Source organism: Lissotriton helveticus, chromosome 1_1 (assembly GCF_964261635.1).
Source record: "Lissotriton helveticus chromosome 1_1, aLisHel1.1, whole genome shotgun sequence".
NCBI classification, from domain to species: domain Eukaryota; kingdom Metazoa; phylum Chordata; class Amphibia; order Caudata; family Salamandridae; genus Lissotriton; species Lissotriton helveticus.
The window spans coordinates 346,549,040-346,574,641 of NC_136057.1; the positions used below are offsets into that span (position 1 = coordinate 346,549,040).

Consider the following 25,602-nt stretch of genomic DNA (forward strand, 5'->3'; position numbering starts at 1 on the left):
ATATTCGTTGAGGATGGAGGTGTAGCGTAGTTTCAAAAGAGGGCAGTAGGCACGCCTCCAAGTTCTCTCTGCTTGACGCACTGCCAGTTTTTTTGCCTTGAGGGCGGGGGAGAACCATTTATTTGCATCATGGGCGCGTTTGACCGTGACGCACTTCAGAGGGGCTGCTTGATCGCAGGCCCTCAGGAGCCAGCTGATCAAGGCATCCAGTTGCCTAGATGACACAAGGCCAGCCAGGGCCGGGTCAGAGGCTGATAGAGAGGAGCATAGGGCAAGCATGTCCACTCTGCTCCAATTTCTCGCCCAGGTGTGTTTGGGAAGTGGAGAATTGGTGTTAACACTAAGATCCAGAAAAAAAGAAATCAGAAAGTGGTCCGACCAATTACAAGGCTGGACGATAGGGGCCGAAATGGGGTATTGAGGGTCCAAATTTGATCTAAAGTGTGACCATGAATATGAGTAGGAGAGAGGACACGAGAAACAAAGTTCAGGCTAAGAAGGAGCTCAGTGAAATTCGAGAAACAGCATCTTCGGCTGGATCATTGGGCCAGAAGTTAAAATCCCCGAGGAGCAGGACCGAGGAATTATTGATTGCAAGGGTTCCCAGGAGGTCTGAAATGGCGGGGAGGAAGCGCGGGCAAGGCTGGGGAGGACGATAGACAAGAACACACGTTAGGGGGGCCTGAGAGAAGGAGGAACGTATGACCAGGCAATCCGCCGTTGGTAAGGGAGGGGAGGGAAGCTCTTGGAACTGAAGGCCCGCACGGGCAATAAGAGCAACTCCACCACCTGTTCGGCCCTCCGGCCGGTCGGCCCTGAGGACAACATAGGGGGGGGGGAGCTGCTAACACGCTGGGGAGAGAGTCAGTGCGGAACCAGGTCTCAGTCAAAAATAGTAGGTCCGGCTTGACGGAATTCAGAAAGTCAAACAATTCTAACTGATGTTTGACAGCCGACCTAGTATTAAGTAGGAAGGCTGATAAGTGCGATGACACGGGTAACGGAAGAGGGGTGGGAGGGGGCCTAGGGGGGGCTGGGGAAAGGGAGGGGGGGAAGGTACTATGACAGGGGAGGAAGGGGAGGGGGGGACAGGCCAAGCCGAGTTCAGTGATTCCTGCGCAAGTGGCCGTTTGAGGGGGCCAATGTACCCGAAGCGCAAATAGTTGTGCAGTGGAGTACGAATGAAAACGGGCAGAGTAGAGGGCCCCTAGCCCCAGTCGGCCTTCGGCGCACCGCCGGCACGCCCGCTACGCGCTCGCATGGGGCGTTGCTTTTATAGGGCTGAAGGCGCGATGACTAGTGCGCTGCCCTGAAGACTCCACTGCCTCTCCCAAAATGGCGCCCGCTACCCCGTCAGCCCTCCGGAGCAATCGGCACACAGCCGTGCCTGACCGGGGCTAGGGGAGCGGGGAAGAGCGAGGGGGGCAGTCAGCAATAAGGAGTTAAAATAAAAAAAATAAAAATAATGAGGATAAAATTTCACAGGCCGAGCCCACACACGAGCGCAGCAGCCTCGAACCCACTGCCACTGGGTATCTGGCATCCGCTGCGCGCTCGCATGGGGCGTTGCTTTTAAAGGGCTGAAGGCACGATGACTAGTGCGCTGCCCTGAAGACTCCACTGCCTCTCCCAAAATGGCGCCCGCTACGCCGTCAGCCCTCCGGAGCAATCGGCACACAGCCGTGCCGGACCGGGGCTAGGGGAGCGGGGAAGAGCGAGGGGGGCAGTCAGCAATAAGGAGTTAAAATACAATTTTTTTAAAATAATGAGGATGAAATTTTCACAGGCCGAGCCCACACACGAGCGCAGCAGCCTCGAACCCACTGCCACTGGGTATCTGGCATCCGCTGCGCGCTCGCATGGGGCGTTGCTTTTAAAGGGCTGAAGGCGCGATGACTAGTGCGCTGCCCTGAAGACTCCACTGCCTCTCCCAAAATGGCGCCCGCTACCCTGTCAGCCCTCCGGAGCAATCGGCACACAGCCGTGCCGGACCGGGGCTAGGGGAGCAGGGAAGAGCGAGGGGGGCAGTCAGCAATAAGGAGTTAAAATACAGTTTTTTTAAAATAATGAGGATAAAATTTCACAGGCCGAGCCCACACACTCACTACTCTGCACTCCCTACTCTGCACTCCCTACTCTGCACTCCCTACTCTGCACTCACTACTCTGCACTCACTACTCACTACTCTGCACTCACTACTCACTACTCTGCACTCACTACTCTGCAATCACTACTCTGCACTCACTACTCTGCACTCTGGAAACTCACTCTGCACTCACTACTCTGCACACTGCACGCTGCACTCACTACTCACTACTCAGCACTCTGCACTCACTACTCTGCACTCTGCACTCACTACTCTGCACTCTGCACTCACTACTCTGCACTCACCACTCTGCACTCACCACTCTGCACTCACCACTCTGCACTCACACTATAATAATCCTTATGTCCTGTAACCAAGGGTTTGCCATTATTGATATAGTTCACTGCAATAACCTACTTTTCTTAGCCTTTGACATGTACTTTACTAAGAACCGGCATGTTAATAAATATATAAATACGTGCGATGGCAATAAAGCAGTATTGAAAAACAAGGGTTTGCCATTATTGATATAGTTCACTGCAATAACCTACTTTTCTTAGCCTTTGACATGTACTTTACTAAGAACCGGCATGTTAATAAATATATAAATACGTGCGACGGCAATAAAGCAGCATTGAAAAACAAGGGTTTGCCATTATTGATATAGTTCACTGCAATAACCTACTTTTCTTAGCCTTTGACATGTACTTTACTAAGAACCGGCATGTTAATAAATATATAAATACGTGTGACGGCAATAAAGCAGCATTGAAAAACAAGGGTTTGCCATTATTGATATAGTTCACTGCAATAACCTACTTTTCTTAGCCTTTGACATGTACTTTACTAAGAACCGGCATGTTAATAAATATATAAATACGTGCGACGGCAATAAAGCAGCATTGAAAAAAAATTGTGCTAAGGGCATTGTTCAAACTGCCAACACATGCACCTCAGGCAGGGCAGTGTGAATACCTGGAAAGGAAACCAGCATGCGCGTACGCACACAGCTAAAATATAAAGCAAGAGAGGCGAACGCGCAGTGCTGCTCATGCGAGGAATGGTGTTTACTCTGTGGGGCTAACGTGAGCACGCGCGCCCACCATCTGCCTTGCTCGCCCAGCATCTGTCTTCAATTACTGCCAGCCATGACAGCTGGTAATTAAAGATTTATGACCTTCTCAAGCTCGTGCCCGAACGGAATATGCAGGAAGTGAAGAAGCTGTACAGACTATACCCTATTGCGTGCCGACTTCTAAAAAGACAGGCATGCAAGGCCCAATCGCCATGCAGATGGCAAAAAACTAACACGAAAAATCACGAGCATTCAGGAATGTTTGGGTTGCTTCTCGGACACCCTGATTATAGGACTCTTGGCTCCGCCCACACTGCTTCGCAGTGTGTGACGTAGGCCCGAGCCCTAAAAATGAATAAATCTCGGCTCACACTCACATTTGAATCCAGAAAAAGCATGCGAAGTACAACTGAAACAGAGGTGGAATAGGACATGGAGAATCAGAGCCAGGGGACTGGGCCTCTCAAAAACACCCTGCTTTCAGTGGAGCAGAGTTTGCAGTCAACAGACAGCAAAATTGATCGCCTCAACTTAAGAATGGACAACCTCACAACTAAAATTGACCAACATATGTCAGCGAAGGCTTCTTACCTCAGAAGACACTGTACAATCTTTGAACAGCAAATGCCTCAACATGTAAAAAGTGCTCTCACGAATTCAGGCAAAGAATGAAGACTTGGAGGCCTGCTCCCAAACGAAACAATTTACGCATGAGGGTCCCTGAACCCTCAAATACTGGAAAAATGGAGGTGTATGCAGCAGCAGCTCATCCGCAATGGCGGAGCCCCACTCACTGCAGAAGAAAAATAAAACCAGTGCCATCTACGAGCAGGGATCCACCACTATAGTGACTGTGGGTACCACAACCCTTACAAACATGGAAATGGTGGTACTATACAAAGGATCGGATTTTGTCTGAACGCCAAAAAGTGATTTGTTCACCGTACGTACAGAGCTAGCGCAATTGTTTTAGGCGGATTAAGTTAAAATGCTTCTTTGAAAACTATGATAGCTCTGTAGAAGGAGATATAAACACAGGATTGAAGAAAAAATCTACCTTTATGCCTCCAACACAATCTTTACCATGTGAAGCACTGGCATTCGAACAAGCATTCCTCAAAGAAGTAGATGGACTTGAGTGCCCCGCCCAGAAGGTTTTCCCGAATCTTAGTAAAGACAGAAAATATGCCCTTGATACTCTGAAAAAGAACACTGATCTGGTAATAAAGCCCGCAGATAATGGGGGGGCTGTAATGGTGATGAACAGAGCTATTTACAACACTAAATGCCTCCGCCTACTATCGTATGTAGAGACCTACGAAATTCTGCTAACCGACCCCAGCCTGAGACTTGCTAATAAAATCAAGTCTATGGTGCAGGAAGCATTACTCCAGGATTGGATTCCAAAACTTGAGGCTGAATTTCAAATTGCCGATAAAACCCAGAACCCCAAGGTTTTATACCCTTCCTAAAATGCATAAAAACGGGATACCCCCACTGGCAGACCAATAGTCCTAGGGATAGGATCACTCCTGGACCGTTGTCGCAATTTTGCAATTGGTTCTTGAGACCCATTGTGAAAACATCGACTTCATATTTATGTGAACTAAGGATGTTCGATGTCTGCTTCAAGATATGGAGAACACTGTTCCTGATGACATGATAATAACTATGGATACAGAAGCACTGTATACCAGCATCCCCCAGAGACGAACCCTTGAAGTGATAGAAAGAATCTTGGCAGAAAAAGAGTGGGATTTCATGGCCCCAAGACACTTTGTCATTCAATGTGCTGACCTGGCACTCACAGAGAATTTCTTTGAGTTTGAAGGGGTGATATACCATCAAGTGCAGGGAACTTCCATGGGGAGTACCTTCGCCCCAAGCATGGCCTGCCTCTATGTACATCAGTTTGAGGCAGATCATATATTCACTCAGGAAACCCCATATAAAAACTAGATTTAATTGTGGTATAGATACATCGATGATGTATTAGTGGTGTGGCCGGTCAAACCATCATGAGCACTTTACAGAGTGCCCACCACTCCTTCCCCTGCTCTGCGGTCAGCACAGCCATACCCTACTTGCACCTCTGCAGGGCCAGCGCCTTCTCCCATCTTCTCAACCGGTACAGCCATCTTTATTCCCATATGAGAACCACTCATGTCATATCCACATCTTTATGGTTCAGGTCAAGATAGTGGCGTCTAAGTTTGGTATTGTTACTTTTACAACGTATCGTGCTCTGGTGTTCATTGATGCACACCTTTACTTTGCAGGTGTTCATACCAAGAAAGAACAAGCCACATGGGCATGTAATCAAATATTCAACATTTTCACTGGGAAACTTGCCCAGGGTCCCAGTCCCCATATGAGCGCTGAACCATGGCGCTCAGACCAATCACAATGCTGCTGTAGGCAGTGTTGTGATTGGCTAGGGGAGCCTGGGTGCTTCCTGCGTCGTGGACGAAGAGGACAGAGGAGAGTCGGCAGCCGGGAAGGTAAGTGTATATGTCTTTCTTCCCCCCGCCTTTTATTATTTTATTTTTTTAACACCCCAACTCCCTGCGCACCACTTCTTCCTGGTAGCAGCCGCTACTGATTAACACCACGGAATACAGTTTTGTCACACTCTCATTGATTTAACCGCAATGTGGGAGATCGAGACCCACATACAGATAACACAGCGCTTAGGGAGAAATTATTTCCAACCTTGAAAATTTGTATGATTAAGTAGTCTGTAGTCTGGGACTACAAATCCCATAAGCATGTGAGTACTGGATCTGGTCATGTCCCGCGTGTGCAACCCTGGTATGCCACTTCGAATGGCGTCCACACCGCGTAAGAATAGCCCGCATCCAGAGGATAGGTATTGCACATATGTGTCTTCCCCAACCAGTCTACGAATTTGGGACTACGAGTCCCATGAATCCTGTATTGTCGACTGGAAGGGGCTAGTTGTAGACGTTGATATCGGATACTCCCATTACAATGCGGCCGCAGGTGTAGGCATTTGCATCTTGGCAGTTAGACACCATGAGCAGTTACCCCAGATGCTATTTGAAGGAGCCTCGCTATAAATATGCATCCCTCCAGCACACAGCGGGAGGAAGGAGCAGATGTTATCTGGTTTCTCGAGAGGAACACACCTTGATATAGTAAGAGGGTGTGTGTGTGCAGGGATTATGAATCCCTTGATCTTTGTTACGGCGAGTGGGGATAGATGCCAAACCCGATTGATATTGAACTCCCTTCCATTACTACTTTTAGAGTGTGACTACAGGGGTTCCTAAGCCCTTCCTCCAAGGGGCCCTGATGACCCGATAGTGGAGTAAGACTGTGAGCTGGTCTCGCAACTAGATAGAAAATTGTTTTGGGTTACCTCGCATGTGCAGTGTCACTTGTCACTGAGCATGCAAATGTTGCATGCTTACGGTTATCTATAATTTTACATATCCCTTATCTACATATTGGTTTTTTCTGTTTACAGGTACCTATGGGTCAAATATAAAAGAGGTTGACACAGGTAACCCTTTCTATTTGTAGTGGCAAAATGAGCTTATTTTTGCCATACTAGCATCCCGGGTTCCGTCCTGAAGAATGCCATGCACTCACATGAACCATTTGGCAGAAATATGTTGAAGGTACAGTGGTGAAGGGGTACTAATTCCTCTTGTCTCCACAGTTGGTTTTAATACCAAGTGTCATTTCCAGTAAATAAAAGGGCTGTTTAGGATCTCACATTGGTTTTTACAATATCTAGATCACGGTCCACTCTTAGATAGAGGTGCCTTCCTGAAACCAGGTAAAGGTCCGCTCTCCATCAAACTGGGTTTTTGGAGAGCGTGGATTGTCCTATGATGAAGCATGACACCTGGTGGTGTATGAGGACATCCCGTCACATTTTTGTCCAATAATGGATGCTATGTTGAGTGGAACAATGAGGAATACTTAATCAGAAAATAAAATCTCGGTTAGCTCTTTTATGTGCTAACATTGTGTTTGGAGGCCTGCTCAGCCTTGAGGCCCCACAGCTTCTAGTTCCGTACTGATGATGCGAAGGAGGAGACGACTACGAGATACATGGCAGACACGGCTGGATGCAGTGAGAGGCTTCTGAGGCCACTATATCTGGTAGAAATATATGAGAGATTATACACTTTCTAAAATGTAGATCATGCCAAAAGCCCTTCTGATTAGTAATGTCTTGTATACATGAGTATACTGTAGTGGTATTTCACCAGTCACTTTGAAACTGCTCCATAGGCTGGATACTACTGAGTTTCTCGGCCACCCCATTCACTGGGTGGGAATTGGGATTGTAGCTACCCCTTGTAGGTATACCCCACACTATTTCAAGGAATTAACAGGCGCTGACTTCCAAGTGCCAACTTCTGTTTTTGCCACAGTTAGTGGTGGTTATGTTACATAGAGAGACCTTTAGCATGGTTGGGATGCTGAAGTGGATGGAAGGAGGGTTGTTTGAACCGTTAGACTGCTGCCACAGCTTAGTACACTTCAACGTAAAATACCATACACACTATAGAAGCAATAGCGTACTGGTCACGCATTCTCCAGCAGGGCACAGAGGACACTATAGGATCATGGTGGGCCGCAGCACAGCTAGCCTCATCATACTCTTCATACTCCAAAGGAGTGTTGACACTGATTAAAAAAGGTGCCATTTAATGTCGCTCACTGACTAGCAAGGCAGGTATGCAGTACTACAGGACGCATTATTGTATTGTATTGTAATTGCCTTTATAAAGCGCTTACTATCCCTGACAAGGCGTCAAATCACTTTTTCGGCGAGCAGCACGCTACACCGGGACCCATAGAGGATTGATTACATTGGTAAACGCACACGGCCCCAACATAGATGACCCCTCCACTTACACTAATATATGGAACAGACTGGGCTCCCTGCCCCAGTCAAAAATAATATGAGAGGGGATCTGAACACTATTCTCGATTCGGCACGAGACAGATCATTGCAAGTACCAGGGCAAGGCAGGCCATGTACAAAGTAGCTCCTGGTGGGTATGGAGGAGTTTAGTATAGTAGACATGTGGAGGTTGCGCAACCCGGACACTCGAGATGGCACCTTCCTGACATCAGTGCACGCCACCTTCGATACAACCATATGGAGGACCGCAGAGTGTTGGTGAAACGACCACTGTGACATGTCGGGATATTTGGAGCGTTTTCTGACTTCTATGGGTCTCTTTATGCCTCTTGCAAGATGGCTGAGACAACAGAGGTAGCTATATATCTCAATGATATTGCCCTTGCATGGATTTCGATGGGGCAAAGAGAATACCTGTTTCAATCCATAGAGACAGAGGACATGTGCGAAGCTATACGTTCCTTACCTAATGGAAAAGCACAAGGTCCAGACGGGCCAACTAGTGAATTCTATACGGAATACGCAGACCTGATCGTACCTCACCTCCAAGCTATGTATGTGGTGGCCTATGCTAAGCAGACCCTTCCACCGGCACTCCGGGAAGCCCTGATATTAATACTCTTGAAATCAGACAAACAGCCAGAGAGATGTGACTCATACTGTCCCCTCTTGCATATCAACACCGATGCCACGATTCGAGCAATGATTTTAGCTAACAGGCTTGAGTCCCCTACTGCCAAACGTAATCCTACCAGACCAGTTGGGCTTTATCTCAACAGACTCTATCACACAAATTTGCGCAGCAATAGGACAGCGTTTCCGCCATCTGGATTACGATGTCGGTTTCCAACAGGCTTTCCATACCGGGCTTTCCGAAAGGGAAAGTCTGTCCGAAAGCGACTTTTGGGGCAATTAACATGGCCCCCTTTTCTATACAGCCTACAGCTGGGGCTGAGGGGGCACCTATAATGTCCCCTGGTAATCCCAGCACGTGTGGCAGGCACCTTGAGGTGCTTGCCACATGGTGCAGGGATTAACTGAAACTCCCATTTCTCTATGGGAGCTTGAGCTACTGCCGGTTTACGTCGCAGCACAAGCTCCCATGTGCAGTTGCATTGTGATTGTTGTGTCAGGACCGCCTACTGGAGGTCAGTCAGTCCCGAGGCCACAACGGTGTTAACATCGTAAGGAGGGCCATAGTGTGTAACAGATATGAAAATGCTGATGCATGTTATTTTTGTACCGTTTTTCGAAAAGATGAAAACCAATTAAAGAAAATTTAAAAATCACACTGCTGTGGATCATCCTGAGACTTGATAGGCCGCCACCACTTCCTAGTTAATGTGGTGGCAGCCAATCAGATCTCAGGAAGAACCTTAAGACTCAGGACTCGTGGTCCCGAGTTCTGAAAAGAAAAATGCAAAAAAAATACATAATGGGGCCGGGAAGTGATACCTTGACCCCTTAGGCCTGGTGGTGTGCCCCCCTCTCAAAGCCTCCAGGGACCACATCTCCCTGGGCCAATAATTTAAATAAAGGGGAGGGTAGTCCACTGCCCCCATTCTCGAGGAAGGAGAGGCCCTGGGGACCCCATCCTCCAGTGCCATTAAATTAAATAAAGGGGATCCCCCTCCCCAAGCCAGGAGATGCCCCAGGTACCCATCTCCCAGGGCTCTACTTTAAATAAAGTGGAGGAAAGTCGTGCTGCCCCCTCCCTGAGTCATACAATTTCCCAGGGCCAGCTCAGTGACAGTGTCCCAAGGTCTCCAACCCCCAGGATAACGTCTCTTTCCCTGCCCTGGAGCACAAAGCTGCTCCCGCCCGGTGGGAGAAGAAATGCATTGAACTGCTCCCACCCCGTGATGGGGCAAGCAGGGCAGGGGAATGGATGTGGGGGGCCTGGGCCTACCCCTGCAGTCCCCATGAAGGACGTGCTGTGGGGTGCCCCGGGTGGGCACTAGAGAACCCCACATAAAGAACAAAAAAAACATGCTGGCGGGGCTATGGGGGCGCTGGGGCTCTCCAACAGCTGTCAAGAATTATAATTATAAAATAAAAACAAATGCAAACTTCTGCGCAGCCTCATGAGGCTCCCCCAATAGCCTTCAAAAAGAATCATGGCCTGGGGTGCCACGGGAGGGCACCAAGGCACCCCGTAAATTAAAAAATAATGTTGGCTCCTGTGCTGCCCCATAGGGCTGCTAACAGTGAACTGGCAGGGCCTTGTGGGGCTATGGGGCTCCCCCTGCAGCCCCTTATAAAAAAATAGTGGGTATTTTTGGTGGGACCGGGAAACCCAGAAGAAAAATTTAAAGCAGAAATTAATAATAAATGAGCAGCCGCAATCGCTCCTTTATTAGTCACTGCTCCTTCCATAATGACCTGGGAGGACTATTTACATATATTTTGTTTTTGGTGATGTCCCTATTACTTTACTCTAAATAAAAAAACTCTAAAAACCATAGAAATTTACCAGTTATAGTAATAGTTATCTCAAGTAACTATAACTTGCGCCCTAAGGTAACTATAACTTGCGCCCTTGCCATGCACTGCTAATTACCCAACATATTACATCACTCATGACATCTTCTATGACATCATTGATAATATCACTGCAACATTAGCAATTAAATTATTGGTGAAAAAACTGTGCATGGCGGGGACTGAGTTATAGTTACTTTAGGGCATGAGTTATAATTACTTGAGATAACTATAACTGGTGAATTTCAGTGTTTTTTTGTTTAAAACTTGTTTTCAATTATTATTTCTTTTCAGGACCTCACTGTAAAAATTCATTGTTGTTGGCCCTGGTTGTCCCTATGGGACCCCCAGCAGGCCTAGGTGAACATGCTATCCCTACTCTGCCCCCCTATATGTTTATTATTACTTATTTTCAGGATAGTCGACTGAATCCCGGAGTCCTAAAATGGCTGTCATCACATCTTCGTTGGTGTTGTGGCAGCCAATCCGATCTTATCTCTAGATCTGTCAGCTCTGCAGATCCTTTGCGTAGTGATATATACAGACATTTTATACCTTAATTTCTCAAAACTACTAAATGGAATTACACTAAATCAGAACAAGGATTGGAAACGCAATAGGTCTCGGATATATTTGAGTTAGAGCTAATGGCATTGTAAATGCAATGTCTTTTAGCCATGTGTTATGGAGTGTATGCATGTGGTGTGTAGTGCAATTATGTGGGTTGGATTGGAATTGTAGCAATGGTGGTATGCTGCGCTTTAGATGAATATGTTTAAAAGTAAAGTGCACCATACTGCGATTCTTACAATAGTTAATTGTAGATGCGTTAACAATTGATGTGTGCACTGATGGCTGGTGGTGTGTGTGCCTGTAGAAATTGTTCACTGATGGCTGGTGGTGTGTGTGCTTGGTGGAAGCGTGCACTGCCGGCTGGAGGAGTGTGTGCCTGGTGGAAGCGTGCACTGGCGGCTGGTGGTGTGTGTGCCTGGTAAAAGCGTGCACAGACGGCTGGAGGTGAATGCGCCTGGTGAAAGTGTGCACTGAAGGCTGGTGGTCTCTGTGTGTTTGGTGAAAGCCTGCACTGACGTCTGGTATTGTGTGCCTGGTGGAAGCCTGCACAGACGGCTGGTGGTGTTTGTGCTCAGTGAAAGCGTGCACTGACGGCTGGTAGTGTGTGTGTGTGGTTGTGTGTGTGGTTGTGTGTGTGGTTGCGTGTGTGGTGGTGAGTGTGTGGTGGTGAGAGTGTGTGGTGAGAGTGTGTGGTGAGAGTGGTGTGTGTGGTGTGGGTGTGTGTAGTGTGTGTGGTGTATGTGGTTTTATGTGTGTGGTCTTATGTGTGTGGTCTTATGTGTGTGGTCTTATGTGTGTGTGTGGTGGACTTAGTTCGAATGTTCGTACCCTGCACAGTCACACACTGCCCCTACACACTCACATACTGCTCACCCTACACACTCACACACTGCAGTCAGTCACACTCGGCAGTCAGTCACACTCTGCAGTCAGTCACACTCTGCAGTCAGTCACACTCTGCAGTCTGCAGTCGCACTCTGCAGTCGCACTCTGCAGTCGCACTCTGCAGTCGCACTCTGAACTTGCACTCTACAGTCGCACTGTGCGCTCGCACTCTGCACTCGCACTCTGCACTCGCACTCTGCACTCCGCAGTCGCACTCTCCACTCTGCACTCTAATCTGCACTCTGCACTCTAATCTGCACTCTGCACTCTAATCTGCACTCTGCACTCTAATCTGCAATCTGCACTCTGCACTCTAATCTAAAATCTGCACTCTAATCTGCAATCTGCACTCTAATATGCACTCTGCACTCTAATCTGCACTCTGCACTCGAATCTGCACTCTAATCTGCACTCTATTCTGCACTCTGCACTCTAATCTGCAAACTGCACTCTGCACTCTAATCTGCAATCTCCACTCTGATCTGCAATCTGCACTCTGCCCTCTAATCTGCAACCTGCACTCTAATCTGCACTCTGCAATCTGCACTCTAATTTGCAATCTGCACTCTAATCTGCAATCTGCACTCTAATCTGCAATCTGCACTCTAATCTGCACTCTAATCTGCACTCTAATCTGCACTCTAATCTGCAATCTGCACTCTGCAAACTGCACTCTGCACTCTAATCTGCAATCTGCACTCTAAACTTCAATCTGCACTCTGCAATTTGCACTCTAATCTGCAATCTGCACTCTGCACAATAATCTGCACACTGCACTCTAATCTGCAATCTGCACTCTGCACTCTAATCTGCCATCTGCACTCTGCACTCTAATCTGCAATCTGCACTCTGCACTCTAATCTGCAATCTGCACTCTAATCTGCAATCTGCACTCTAATTGCACTCTGCATTCTAATCTGCAATATGCACTCTGTAATCTGACTGCACTCTAATCTGCAATCTGCACTCTGCACTCTAATCTGCAATCTGCAATCTGCACTCTGCTCTGCAATCTGCACTCTGCAATCTGCACTCTAATCTGCAATGTGCACTCTGCAATTGGCACTCTAATCTGCAATCTGCACTCTAATCTGCACTCTGCACTCTAATCTGCAATCTGCACTCTGCACTCTAATCTGCAATCTGCACTCTAATCTGCAATCTGCACTCTAATCTGCATTCTGCAATCTGCACTATAATCTGCAATCTGCACTCTGCACTCTAATCTGCAATCTGCACTCTAATCTGCAATCTGCACGCTAATCTGCAATCTGCATTCTGCAATCTGCACTCTAATCTGCAATCTGCACTCTTCAATCTGTGCTTTGCAATCTGCACTCTGCAATCTGCACTCTAATCTGCAATCTGCACTCTGCAATCTGCACTCTAATCTGCAATCTGCACTCTAGTGTGCACTCTGCACTCTAATCTGCAATCTGCACTCTGCAATTTGCACTCTAATCTGCAATCTGCACTCTGCACACTAATCTGCACTCTGCACTCTGCACTCTAATCTGCACTCTGCACTCTAATCTGCCATCTGTACTCTGCACTCTCAATCAATCAATCAATCAATCACAGCATTTATATAGCGCACTACTCACCCGGAGGGTCTCAAGGCGCTGGGGGGGGGAGGGGTCTGCTACTGCTCGAACAGCCAGGTCTTGAGCTGCTTCCTAAAGGCGAGGTGGTCCTGTGTCAGGCGGAGGTGGGTCGGAAGGGAGTTCCACGTCTTGGCGGCCAGGTGGGAGAAGGACCTTCCTCCTGTGGTGGCTCTTCGGATGCGGGGGACGGCGGCGAGGGCGTGGTTGGTCGATCGAAGCTGGCGTTTGGGAACGTAGAAGTTGAGGCGGCTGTTGAGGTATTCTGGGCCTTGGTTGTGTAGGGCTTTGTGTGCGTGGGTGAGGAGCCGGAAGGTGATTCTCTTGTTGACCGGGAGCCAGTGCAGGTCTCTCAGGTGCCCGGAGATGTGGCTGCGGCGGGGGATGTCCAGGATGAGTCGTGCTGAGGTGTTCTGGATCCGCTGGAGTCTCTTCTGGAGTTTGGCGGTGGTTCCGGCGTAGAGGGAGTTGCCGTAGTCCAGACGGCTGGTGACGAGGGCCTGGGTGACCGTCTTCCTGGTCTCGGTGGGGATCCATCGGAAGATCTTACGTAGCATGCGCAGGATGTTGAAGCACGACGAAGAGACGGCGTTGACTTGTCTGGTCATGGAGAGGGAGGAGTCCAGGATGAAGCCCAGGTTGCGTGCGTGGTCTGTGGGTTTGGGTGCGCTGCCCAGGGCGGGGGGCCACCAGGAGTTGTCCCAGGCGGAGGGAGAAGATCCCAGGATGAGGACTTCCGTCTTGTCCGAGTTCAGTTTCAGGCGGCTGTTCATCATCCACTTGGCAACGTCTGTCATCCCTTCGTGTAGGTTGGCTCTGGCGGTGGCGGGGTCGTTGGTGAGGGAGAGGATCAGCTGGGTGTCGTCGGCGTAGGAGATGATGTTGAGGTTGTGCTGGCGTGCGATGGTTGCGAGGGGGATCATGTAGACGTTGAAGAGTGTTGGGCTGAGCGAGGAGCCTTGAGGGACGCCGCCGATGACTTCGGTGGCCTCCGATCTGAACGGGGGGAGGCGGACTCTCTGTGTCCTTCCGGCGAGGAAGGAGATGATCCATTCCAGTGCCTTCTCCTGGATTCCGACGTTGCTGAGGCGCTGTACTAGGGTACGGTGGCAGACAGTGTGGAAGGCCGCGGATAGGTCCAGGAGGATGAGGGCCGCTGTTTCTCCGTTGTCGAGCAGGGCTCGGATGTCATCGGTAGCTGCGATCAGGGCGGTCTCGGTGCTGTGGTGCAATCTGCACTCTGCACTCTAATCTGCAATCTGCACTCTGAACTCTAAGCTGCAATCTGCACTCTAATCTGCACTTTGCACTCTAATCTGCAATCTGCACTTTAATCTGCACTCTGTAATCTGACTCTGGACTCTAATCTGCAATCTGCAATCTGTACTCTAATCTGCAATCTGCACTCTGCAGTCTGCACGCTAATATGCAATCTGCACTCTAATCTGCAATCTGCACTCTGCACTCTAATCTGCACTCTACAATCTGCACTCTAATTTGCACTCTGCAATCTGCACTCTAATTTGCACTCTGCAATCGGCACTCTAATCTGCACTCTGCACTCTAATCTGCAATCTGCACTCTAATCTGCAATCTGCACTCAGCAATCTGCAATCTGCACTCTGCAATCTGCACTCTAATCTGCACTCTGCAATCTGCACTCTAATCTGCAATCTGCACTCTAATCTGCACTCTGCACTCTGCACTCGGCACTCTAATCTGCAATCTGCACTCTGCACTCTAATCTGCAATCTGCACTCTACAATCTGCACTCTGCACTTTAATCTGCAATCTGCACTCTAATCTGCACTCTGCACTCTAATCTGCAATCTGCACTCTGCACTCTAATCTGCAATCTGCACTCTGCAATCTGCACTCTGCAATTTAATCTGCAATCTGCACTCTGCACTCTAATCTGCACTCTAATCTGCAATATGTACTCTAATCTGCACTCTAATCTGCAATCTGCACTCTGCAATCTGCACTCTACTCTGCAATCTGCACTCTAATCTGCAATCTGCAATCTGTACTCTGCAATATGCACTCTAATCTGCAATCTGCACTCTGCAAGCTGCACTTTGCAACCTGCACTCTGCACTCTAATCTGCAATCTGCACTCTGTAATCTGCACTTTAATCTGCAATCTGCACTCTAATCTGCAATCTGCACTCTGCACTCTAATCTGCCATCTGCACTCTGCAATCTGCACTCTGCAATCTGCACTCTAATCTGCAATCTGCACTCTGCACTCTAATCTGCAATCTGCACTCTGCACTCACACTCTGCACTCACACTCTGCACTCACACTCTTCACTCACACTCCCAGATGCCAAAAAGGGAAATGCAGACTCATACCACGTTGTTTCGAACATTTAATAACAAGCGATCACTTTTGCAATTCTCTTCTAAAAAAAAAAGAACTCGCGAGTAGCGCGTGCGGCGCGCCACTGCCAGCATATGTCTTCAATTATCTCCGCCGTCATGGCCAAGATAATTGAAGATATATGGCCTTCTAGTGCGCGTAACAGACACCAATAGGCCATAGGCGGAGCTACTCGACCGCCTATGGCCTATTGCGTGTTCTGTTTCTAAAGCACACCCACGCAAAGGCCAATAGCAATGCACCTAGCAAAAAAAAAAGTACGAACAACGTGGAATTCTTAGGTACATTTTCGAAGCCCTCAGAAAAGGACTCTGGGCTACGCCCACTGCTGGCGCAGTGGCTAGGCCCGAGACCTAAAAAGCATGCTTTCTTGACCAAGATTTAGCTGTGTGCCAAATGTGGTGTAATTCACTTTAGCGGTGTTTGTGGTAATGCTGTTTGATTTTCTTATAAAAAAGAAATTGTGAAAATGCATTTTGGGAGCCATATTTTTTTCTCAGCCCCCACTTGACAGATCACTCTGAAACTTTCCAGGAAGGAGCTGGGGTAGATAAAACCTTTTTTGGAACGTTTCATTAAGATTCGTTGAACAGCTCCAAAGTTATTAGCAAACCAAAAAATAAATTTCCTGAGAAACGTGGTTCTAACTATACCTACTCAGTGGCAATGCTTAATACGCTGGCCTCAGCTTTCCTCTTTCTGCCTGGGCCTACGAAGGTCCTCGAACTGGCCCTGTCCTCCCTTAACCTGGTATATCATGCCTTGCCTCTCTAACAGCCCACCCACATTCTATTGAGTAAAATGGGGTAACCCTGTAACCCTCAGAGCCTGGGTGGGTAATTAAACAAACAATGATGGTTCCTGTGGTAGCGTTCTAGTGTTCCGTCCCCGGAACAGGAAAGGAGGGGACAGGAAGCGGAAGGCGGCCATCTTGTGATCGGCGCCGACCGCGGTAGTAAAGGTCGCAACTCCCGGCGCTCCGGGGAAATAAAGAAGTTAATAAAAGAACTTCCAGAGTTCGTGTGATAAATTAAAACATTACAGTTCCCAACAGAACCATTATTGTTTGTTTAATCACCCACATTCTATGAAATTTAACTCCACATCTGTGCTTCCCAGGATTCTCACTCCTAGCCTTACTGCATTTGGCTCCTTTCCACATTTTCCTTTCTCTAATACATGTACTCTGAGCCTCCAAAAACCTTCTTCTATGCAGAGACGTACTTTAGAGGGGTGTTTGGGGTGTGACAGTCCCCAAATAAATGCATTCTTGGCTTGGTAGTTGAATCTGGGCATCCTGCGCCAGGCCTGCTATCTCTGTCGGTTTTGCTCGTCATGAGCCAAGAATGAAAAACAATACAGTGACCTTTGATGTGAACTGAAGAGAGACAGACAGACTCAGGCAGACTCAGGCAGAATGGCTGAAGTTCAAAATGTGAAGCAAGATAAACTGCTCGTTCAAACTGTGTGATCTTAGGCATATATTTTATTTCACTGTTCCTCCCTTCTTTATTATCCCATATGGGCACAGTTTTAAATACTTACGTTCAGAATGTCCACTGACTAAGCACCTCTTATATTTGATTGAATAGGTAATAATATTGCTCCATCTGTAATAATAATTTAGGCCATGTTTAGGAATTACATGCCTGGGCTGCTTGCAACAAGGTAAATGCTTTTTCCAATGTACAAAACCCAAAATACGAATCTGTAACTTGCTACCGAATCGCATTTTGGTTTTGGAATTCAGTATTTGAAAAGGGTGTGTTTAGGGCATCTCTTCCAAATACCAAATCGGTATGGTTTGTATTTCTGTTTTACGTAATTCAAGTTGCAAAATTGAAATACTTTACACCAGTTTCAAACTGGTTGTAACCCATTCACAAAGGGGAATGGTCCCAAGGGATTCCTATTGGGTCGCAAATTGCGGCCTACCTCATTTTATATTCATGAGGCAAGTCTAATGGCGATCCACTAGAATTCGCTATTGAAACTGAAAGGAATTTAATACATAGGGAAGAGCAATTTCCAAATAATGATTCGGATGGAATCGCTAATTGACAATCGCTATTCCTAGTCATTGTACATCCGGTCCTTCGTTCATTAATGGCATTGTGACTGGGGGGCAAGCCAGGAATGTATCTAAAAACGATCACTTTTAATACATTTCTGTCTATGCAGTGACATAAACTGATGTACTAATGTGGAATGCTTCCGCATATTAAAAAAATACATTATTTTGAAGAGATTGTATCATATTTTTATATTATGTTTGCTGCACGATATACATGCCAAATGTTTTCATGGCTCAGCTTGACTTGACCATTGGTCAAATTCTGAGAGCCAAGCTCAGCCCTTGGCTCGCTATATTCATTTGCCTGTGCGCCCTCCTCTGTTTGCGACACGGACCTATTACACAGGGTGGTCAGTCACTTGTTAAAATGATTTGTAAAAGGTGAGGGCTAGAAACTTGGAGCCCTGCCTACATGCACCAATTTGTCAAGTCCACCATCAAGGCTCCTTGAGGCACAGATGGAGATTGCGTGCAGCGAAAATACATTTAAAATAAGTGATCACATGTCAGAGATTCTAGGCCGTTGTTTTGTACGTGACCTAGTCATACATTTCCAGGGAGAACTACTAGTCCCAGGTGGGAGGAGCTTCAATTGGGGTGTTTAGAGAGTGACAGGCCTAGTTGTCTGTCCCCCGCCTGCGCCCGACTAGATGTGGAGGGAGAATCTTTTCATATCCGGCCCCTGCCTATTGGAACAGACTCTCAGTGCATATTCATACCTCTTCGAATTATTGACAATTTAGGAAACTGTTGAAGGCCTCCCTTTTCCAATAAGATCTCTTTTGTAAATGCTTGCCTGCTACTGTTTGCAGTGCCGAGACAACCACATGTGCCTCGAGTGTTATATTAAATGTAACTAACATAACATAACACCCCTCAAATGCATTCTTGATTTGCTAGTTGGGTGTGTGGGCCCGGAGTCAAGACTACGTCTGTTGTTGTTTCTCGTTTTTCTCATGTCACTGAGGTTTTAACTTGTTCATTTTTTAGATTGGAACCTTAAATATATATATAGTGACCAGTTTATCAAAAAAGTAGCAAATCTGTACCCACAGAAGTATCCCTTAGATGGGTGCAAATGTACTACTTTTTGTAATTCACAAACATTGGCAGAAGTAGGCTTGGAAAGATTTGCTAGCCTCAAGTATCCAGGCAAACAGCTAAAAGTTGATGGGATGAATGCTTGTATGCTTGTAAATTGTCAGACCAGTGGCAATCACTGCGGGAGCATTCCGACCCATTGTTTTTCGCCCAGTGTGGCAATCTAGACAGAGACACACCTAATGCAAATTAGTACTGAGCCTAGGCTGAAAGGGCTTCAACACGCCCCCACTGTGCGTGTCAGCCCGGGCTGAGACATCTTCTCTGGCACACACACAGCCACTCCCGAGTACTTCACAGTAGCTGCGCCACTACCCTGGTACGATCCTAAACCTTGGTCATCTCACCCCTCCACCCTGCAGCCCACTGCTTTTTTAGTAGGAAAATGGAAGTATCACACCCCAGCCATCTTGTGTGTGGTGTGTGCACTTGTCCTGAGTGTAAAAAGAACAATTGATGGACAAAATGCAGAACAATCAAATACATTCACCCCAGTATAGATATTTGGGCCATTGTTTTTTTGCTCACCATGCCATTCCAGTTTGGACCCAGCCATATGCAAATCAGTCTTGACCCTGCGCCCAATGGGAACGTTCCAGCCCAAACTGCCAGGCCAGGTCCTCCCTGGACTAGAATCAAGCATCCTAGGACCGGTTTTGGGGGTTCACCCCTCATTACCCAGGATAGCTTGACTCCAGTGTCATGGAGAGCACGGGAACCCACGTCATAACGGTCCCACTCGGGGTGAAAAATGCAAAAAGACAATTGATGGACAGAATGCAGAACAATGTCATACATTCACCCCAGTACAGAGATCTGGGCCTAAATTCGTCTGTTTTTTTGCTCACCATGCCATTCCAGTTTGTACCCACCCACGTGCAAATCAGTCTTGACCCTGTGCCCCATGGGAACAGTCCAGCCCGAAATGTGTGTATTTTGCTTTATCGTTATCGCCATGTCCTCTTCTCTTGACCTCAGTCCCCTATCTGGCCTCTGCCCATGCCGGGCTCAATGCCAGGAGTCTCTCACTCCGTGCCTCTACTTCTTATGCATTAAAAGCCTCTCATTCACAGCCTGTCATCACTTTGTAACATTCAGTCACACTTGGCAACCCCCGCAGTAAATCTCTGCGCCGCTTCTTGGGTCCTCGACTCCGACCCGGTTCCTTGTCGCTATAACTCGCGCGCACGTACCTCTTGCGTGTGCACCGGTCCAGGATGAAGAAGCGGCAGAGGTGCAGACGGGCGCAGTCCTGGCCCGGGCACCGTTCCCTCGAGCACGTGCGGACGGCGGACAGCGCCAGCACCAGCCCCGCCGGCTCCAGCAACAGGAAGCGGGAGGCCTCCTCCCGGAGGATGCTTGCGATGTGCGTCGGTGAGAGGCTGAGGTGCTTCCGGATCTCGGGCACGGCCAGGCACCCGCCGTGCTCACACAACACCTGGGTCAGGAAGGATGAGATGGCAAGGTCGGACATAGAGGGCCGCTTGGCCGAATCTGACTCTGTGCTCTTCTTCCACATGGCGAGGATGAATGACTGAAATCACGTGTATAGCGCCTCGTACGCCCAAAGTGCTGGCGAGCGCTTCTGAGTTGCGTTATTCAAGGCTGTCAATTGGAGCAGTACACGTGACAAGTCGCTTCCGAGGCCATCAGAGTAAATAACTACATGCAGCCTGGCGTTTCAAAGCCAGTGCGCCTCTCTGAGTAAGAGTGTGGGTCACTCCGCTAGCTTCTGTGGAAAGTATCTCCTGGGTTTTCCGGTGCCACCAGTCACTCGTAGAACTGGTGCTTTTTTTTTTTTAGATAATCAGGGTATGTCAAATCACTCCTGGAGTTGGTGAACTGAGTGCCGTAGGGAGCGTGTCCGACCGTCACTGTCCAGAGTTGGTCTAAACTCAAGAGGCGCCGCAGACGAGTCTGTCACTCCTACAGTGTACTGTGTGACGCCGGGTGCGTGTCAGTCACTCCCAGAGTTGGTGTACTGAGCACAGCCTGGGTTGCCGCGTGCCTGTCATTCGCTCCTGGAGCTGGGACATGCCTGCCTTTGGTTTGCCAGGTGCATGCCGGTCACTCTAGACAACAGCTGATGTTCCCGGGAGACTGGTCGGATACCGGTCACTCTCTCACTCCTCTCTATTTGCAGGACGCTCGTGCCTCTGACTGCCTCCGACTGGCTCCCGTTTGTCTGTTGTTTCCCTTCAGTCGTCCTCGCCCTTCCTCTTCTTACAGCAGACTGAAGAAACGAAACCGAACCAGGGAGGGCAGCAGAGGGCGGGGGCAGCGGAGGCTGCAGGTGCGATGGAAACAAACAACGCAGAACCTTGTTCTGTCTTATTATCCCCAGTAAAATGACATTTTCAAATGTTTGCAATTTAAGTGAAGTTGTTTTGTGGCAGTCCCATGTGCCTTGTGGTGGCAGATCGCCCTATTTATGAAGGGAAAACATCCGTTTGGTCCATTTATGAATCTGTGTGTAGGGGCCATTTTTGTTATTGATAAAATCAAGAACACGGGCGTAGCAGCCCCCGCGATGCGGGGGCATCCCGTGGGGGGCATCCCGTGCCCTTTGTGCACGGGCTGGCCTATGAGGTTTTGACTGGGTCGGGAGCATGGCCCAGCCCTGCAAAGGATCATGGGTTATTTGAAGGCATGGCCACGAATCACCACAATAAAAAAAATATTTTGCGCATATAGGGCCCCTCTGCATTTGTCAAGGATCTTTGGAGTAATTCGACAAGTGCGCAGCCAGTGCTTGTCTGTTTACTCATTTGTGTCCCAGGCAGTTACAAGCCAGGCCCAGAGACGAGGTGACTATAGCAGTAAAGCTGCATTGGAAATCGCCCCGGGCCCGGATTGCTACAATTGTATTTGTTACATCTTAATTCCGGGCCCTGGGACTGCTGTGATAGACTCACGCTCTCTTTACAGGATGTGAGGGGTTGCTCCTTGAGAGACCACGTGTACCACATGCACGGACAGCCCTCTCAGAAGCATGTTGAGAGCCAGCTTGTTGTACGTGAGAAGTTAGGCGCTGCACCCAAGAGCAGCACCCAGAGCTCTGCTCACCCCTTTGCCCAGTGTCGGCTGAACTCTTAAGCAGAGGGTACACATTGGCAGCCTGACCTGCACACCCAGACTGCAGCAGGCACTAGCCAGCTCAGGCCAATCGGCCCCCGGGGCATGCACACAGTGGCTCTGCTGAAAGTCGGCAGCTGAACAGACACAGCAAAATTCTAGTAAGCCAATGCCAGAAACGAAATTATCTTGTATGCAGACAAGAGTATTGAATATCAGAATTCGCTGATGTTTTTAATCAGGCACATCAGAGCAGGGGTAGCACATTTTTATTACATGAGCAAAGCCTTATATAGATGCAGATTAATGGCAAACACGCTCTTCTAGAAGGTTCTTGTTTGCATTAGCGTATAGAGACATCATTTTTACCCACGAACTGGAAACATTTCTTTGAAAATAGTATTTGGAACTGAAAATGAAGGTGAATTGTATGTGGATTAATTTTGGTTAAGCATTTAATTGGTGGACAAAATATTTGATTTTTACTTGAAAACCGACCTGCAAATACAATTGGTACTAAGCATAATAATTATAGTTGTCTCAGGAATTAAGTGAAATTTACAAAAGAAACATTTCACAGCTTTTCACCCACATCCAAAACAGCCGCCCATACAATATTGCACAACTTTTTATAATTCACATTTTTTAAAAAAATATGTGAAACGTTCCTGAAAACGTAACTGACAAATATTCATGGGATGGCCCATAAAATGTGTTCAGTGAAAAGTAAAAGGTAATTTATCTGCCCATAAAAAAAGACTATCACCCTTTAAAATCTGGAAAAGTCTGTCAGATGAACGCAGGTCACACAGCACCAGCAGAACAACCAATCGAGTTTGGGAACTTGGAACTTTGGGAAAACAAAAAGATTCTGCAACATTTTTCTGTAAACTTTAATGGGTGTTTGTGGGGTAGGGAGGAGTGTGGGGATGGAGGGCCTTGCGTTCCTTCTGTGGATATTTTTGATCAAATGCACAAGACATAGGCTCAGATGTCAACAGGACTGTCTATACCACTCATCCTCATCAGGCCGATAACACCGGGACTGCTCAGTAACCGTGACCTTTGTAAGATACATCATGTAAAGTACTGCGGCTTAGGCAGAGAGGGACACCACAAAATACATTAATGTAATAACCCATATAACAAACACACAGCAAACAATTCTGGGCTATCTAGTCTTGAGGGAAACTCCTAGTTGTTTTGCTGAATCTTTCAATTTATTTATTGCATATGAGAGTGAGTCAAAGTAAGCCCATGAAATGGACAGTAATTAAGTGATATCTGGACTGGAGGAGGTTAAGGTTTCCAAGATCAGTGGGTGAGGGTTCTCTTGGCATTGCCAAATATAACTTGTATGGCACACAACCAGGCCACGGGCCAGTACCAGTGGGATCTGCAGGATGTACCAGGCATATCGATAATCAATCAATCAGGGTTGGGAAAGCCCAGCCACTCAACTATGAGGGTCTCAAGGCGCTGGGGGGCGGGGGGGGTGGCTGCTAAGTTGAGTGCTGGGGTCATCCGAAGAACCAGGTCTTGAGGTCCTTCCTGAACTTGGGCATTGTGGGAGCTTGGTGGTGGGGGAGTGCAGCAGGTGCTGTGGCACCGGGACAAAAGCCTGTGATGGGACCACTGTACCCCAATTATTGCTAGATTTCAATCATCATTTTGTTGTAATTGTTCATTGAGGCGACAAGTAACGATAGAAAAAGGATCAGGCATAGAAATGACTTACAAGGTAGGATCTGTAGTCCCCCGTGAACTACTTCTGCTTTTTTTCTGTCCCATTGGCTCTGCCTTCCCCATCAACTTTGTAGAGGCAAGATTCAACAGTTTATTTACTTTGTTCATTCAACAAAAGCACAGACTCCCACACCAAAGCACCAGGTCTGAACAGCAGACACACTGAGCATGAGGATACAGACTCGCTAGAGGAGGAAGGGGATGGGGAGCCCAGATAAGTCTTCATTATTGACACAACCAGTTTGTTTGTAAATGAGAGATGCTAGTAGGTGGATACAAAAAAGGAAGCACTGGTTTAAAGCCTAATGTCCTGTTCGTAGTGTCCCCTAGCTGTTAAAGTCTCAGCCTTGCAGTGTTTTCTTTGCTGCAGCTATGTGTGGCTGAACTCAGCACATGGTGATATCAGGGCTTGCTACAGACATTTGTACCCTGGCAAAATCCCAGTGTAACCAGCCTCCTATTTGGGGTATTTTCTTATATTTGTATAAGTTAGCCTGGGAAGCATGCAAACTCACCATGCTATGTCCCTTTTGCAGGCAACAAGCACATGTCTAACTACACTCACCTTCACTCCACGTTTTCAGGGTTGCTCAGGACATTGTGAAATTAACATTATTACACAGGCTCAGCTACTTTGACTTGCAATAAAGTGTCACTCAAGTGTCACACACAAGGAAATGCAATGTCACACATACTCACACTCCAGCCATTTAAATGTCACACAGAAGCAACTTGAAACCTTGGCAGCGATGTGTAGGGTGGTCCCCTCTATGTATTTTCCAGGAGGCCCCCTCAACGTTCGTTACGTCACTGCAAGAACAGACCCTTGTTTTTTTCATGCACAATTTAAAATTCTGTTGATGGCATTGTCTGTCTCACTTAGAGCAAGGAAGTCGCTGGAAAAATAAAATACCACCATTGCAAATGCGGCAGTGATTCAGGAGTTCTCTCAAGTGAGGTAATTCTAAAAATCTTAAATGTCCTTCCTTCTCCTCTCCATCCGTCTGTTAGTCTCTAGATCTTCCTGCTCTCCATTCATCTGTCAGTCTCTTTTCCTTCCTTCTCTTCATCCTTCTGTCAGTCTCTTTGCCTTCCTTCTCTCAGTCCTTCTGTCCGTCTCTTGTCCTTCCTTCTATCCATCATTCTGTCAGTCTCTTTTCCTTCCTTCTCTTCATCCTTCTGTCAGTCTCTTTTCCTTCCTTCTCTCAGTCCTTCTGTCCGTCTCTTGTCCTTCCTTCTATCCATCATTCTGTCAGTCTCTTGTCATTCCTTCACTTCATCTTTCTGTCAGTCTTTTTCCCTTCCTTCTCTTCATCCTTCTGTCAGTCTCTTTTCCTTCCTTCTCTCAGTCCTTCTGTCCGTCTCTTGTCCTTCCTTCTATCCATCATTCTGTCAGTCTCTAGTCATTCCTTCACTTCATCTTTCTGTCAGTCTTTTTCCCTTCCTTCTCTTCATCCTTCTGTCAGTCTCTTTTCCTTCCTTCTCTTAGTCCTTCTGTCAGTCTCTTGTCCTTCCTTCTCTCTCCTCTCTATCCTTCTGTCAGTCTCTTTTCCTTCCTTCTCTTCATCCTTCTCTCAGTCTCTTTGCCTTCCTTCTCTCAGTCCTTCTGTCCATCT

General features: G+C 47.6%; 1 protein-coding gene across 1 annotated transcript in view; it reads right to left on the minus strand.

Moving 5' to 3' along the window:
- The window catches only part of LOC144807727 (protein mono-ADP-ribosyltransferase PARP12-like), a 332,204-nt gene extending 310,799 nt beyond the window's left edge, over positions 1-21,405 (minus strand). The window contains exons 1-2 of the mRNA XM_078673397.1: positions 21,327-21,405; positions 20,359-21,101 (exon numbers count right to left, since the gene is read on the minus strand). Of these exons, the coding sequence (XP_078529523.1) occupies positions 20,359-20,684 (326 nt within the window). The 5' untranslated portion in view covers positions 20,685-21,101; positions 21,327-21,405. The remainder of the gene's footprint in view (positions 1-20,358; positions 21,102-21,326) is intronic.
- Between the last annotated feature and the right edge of the window lie 4,197 nt (positions 21,406-25,602).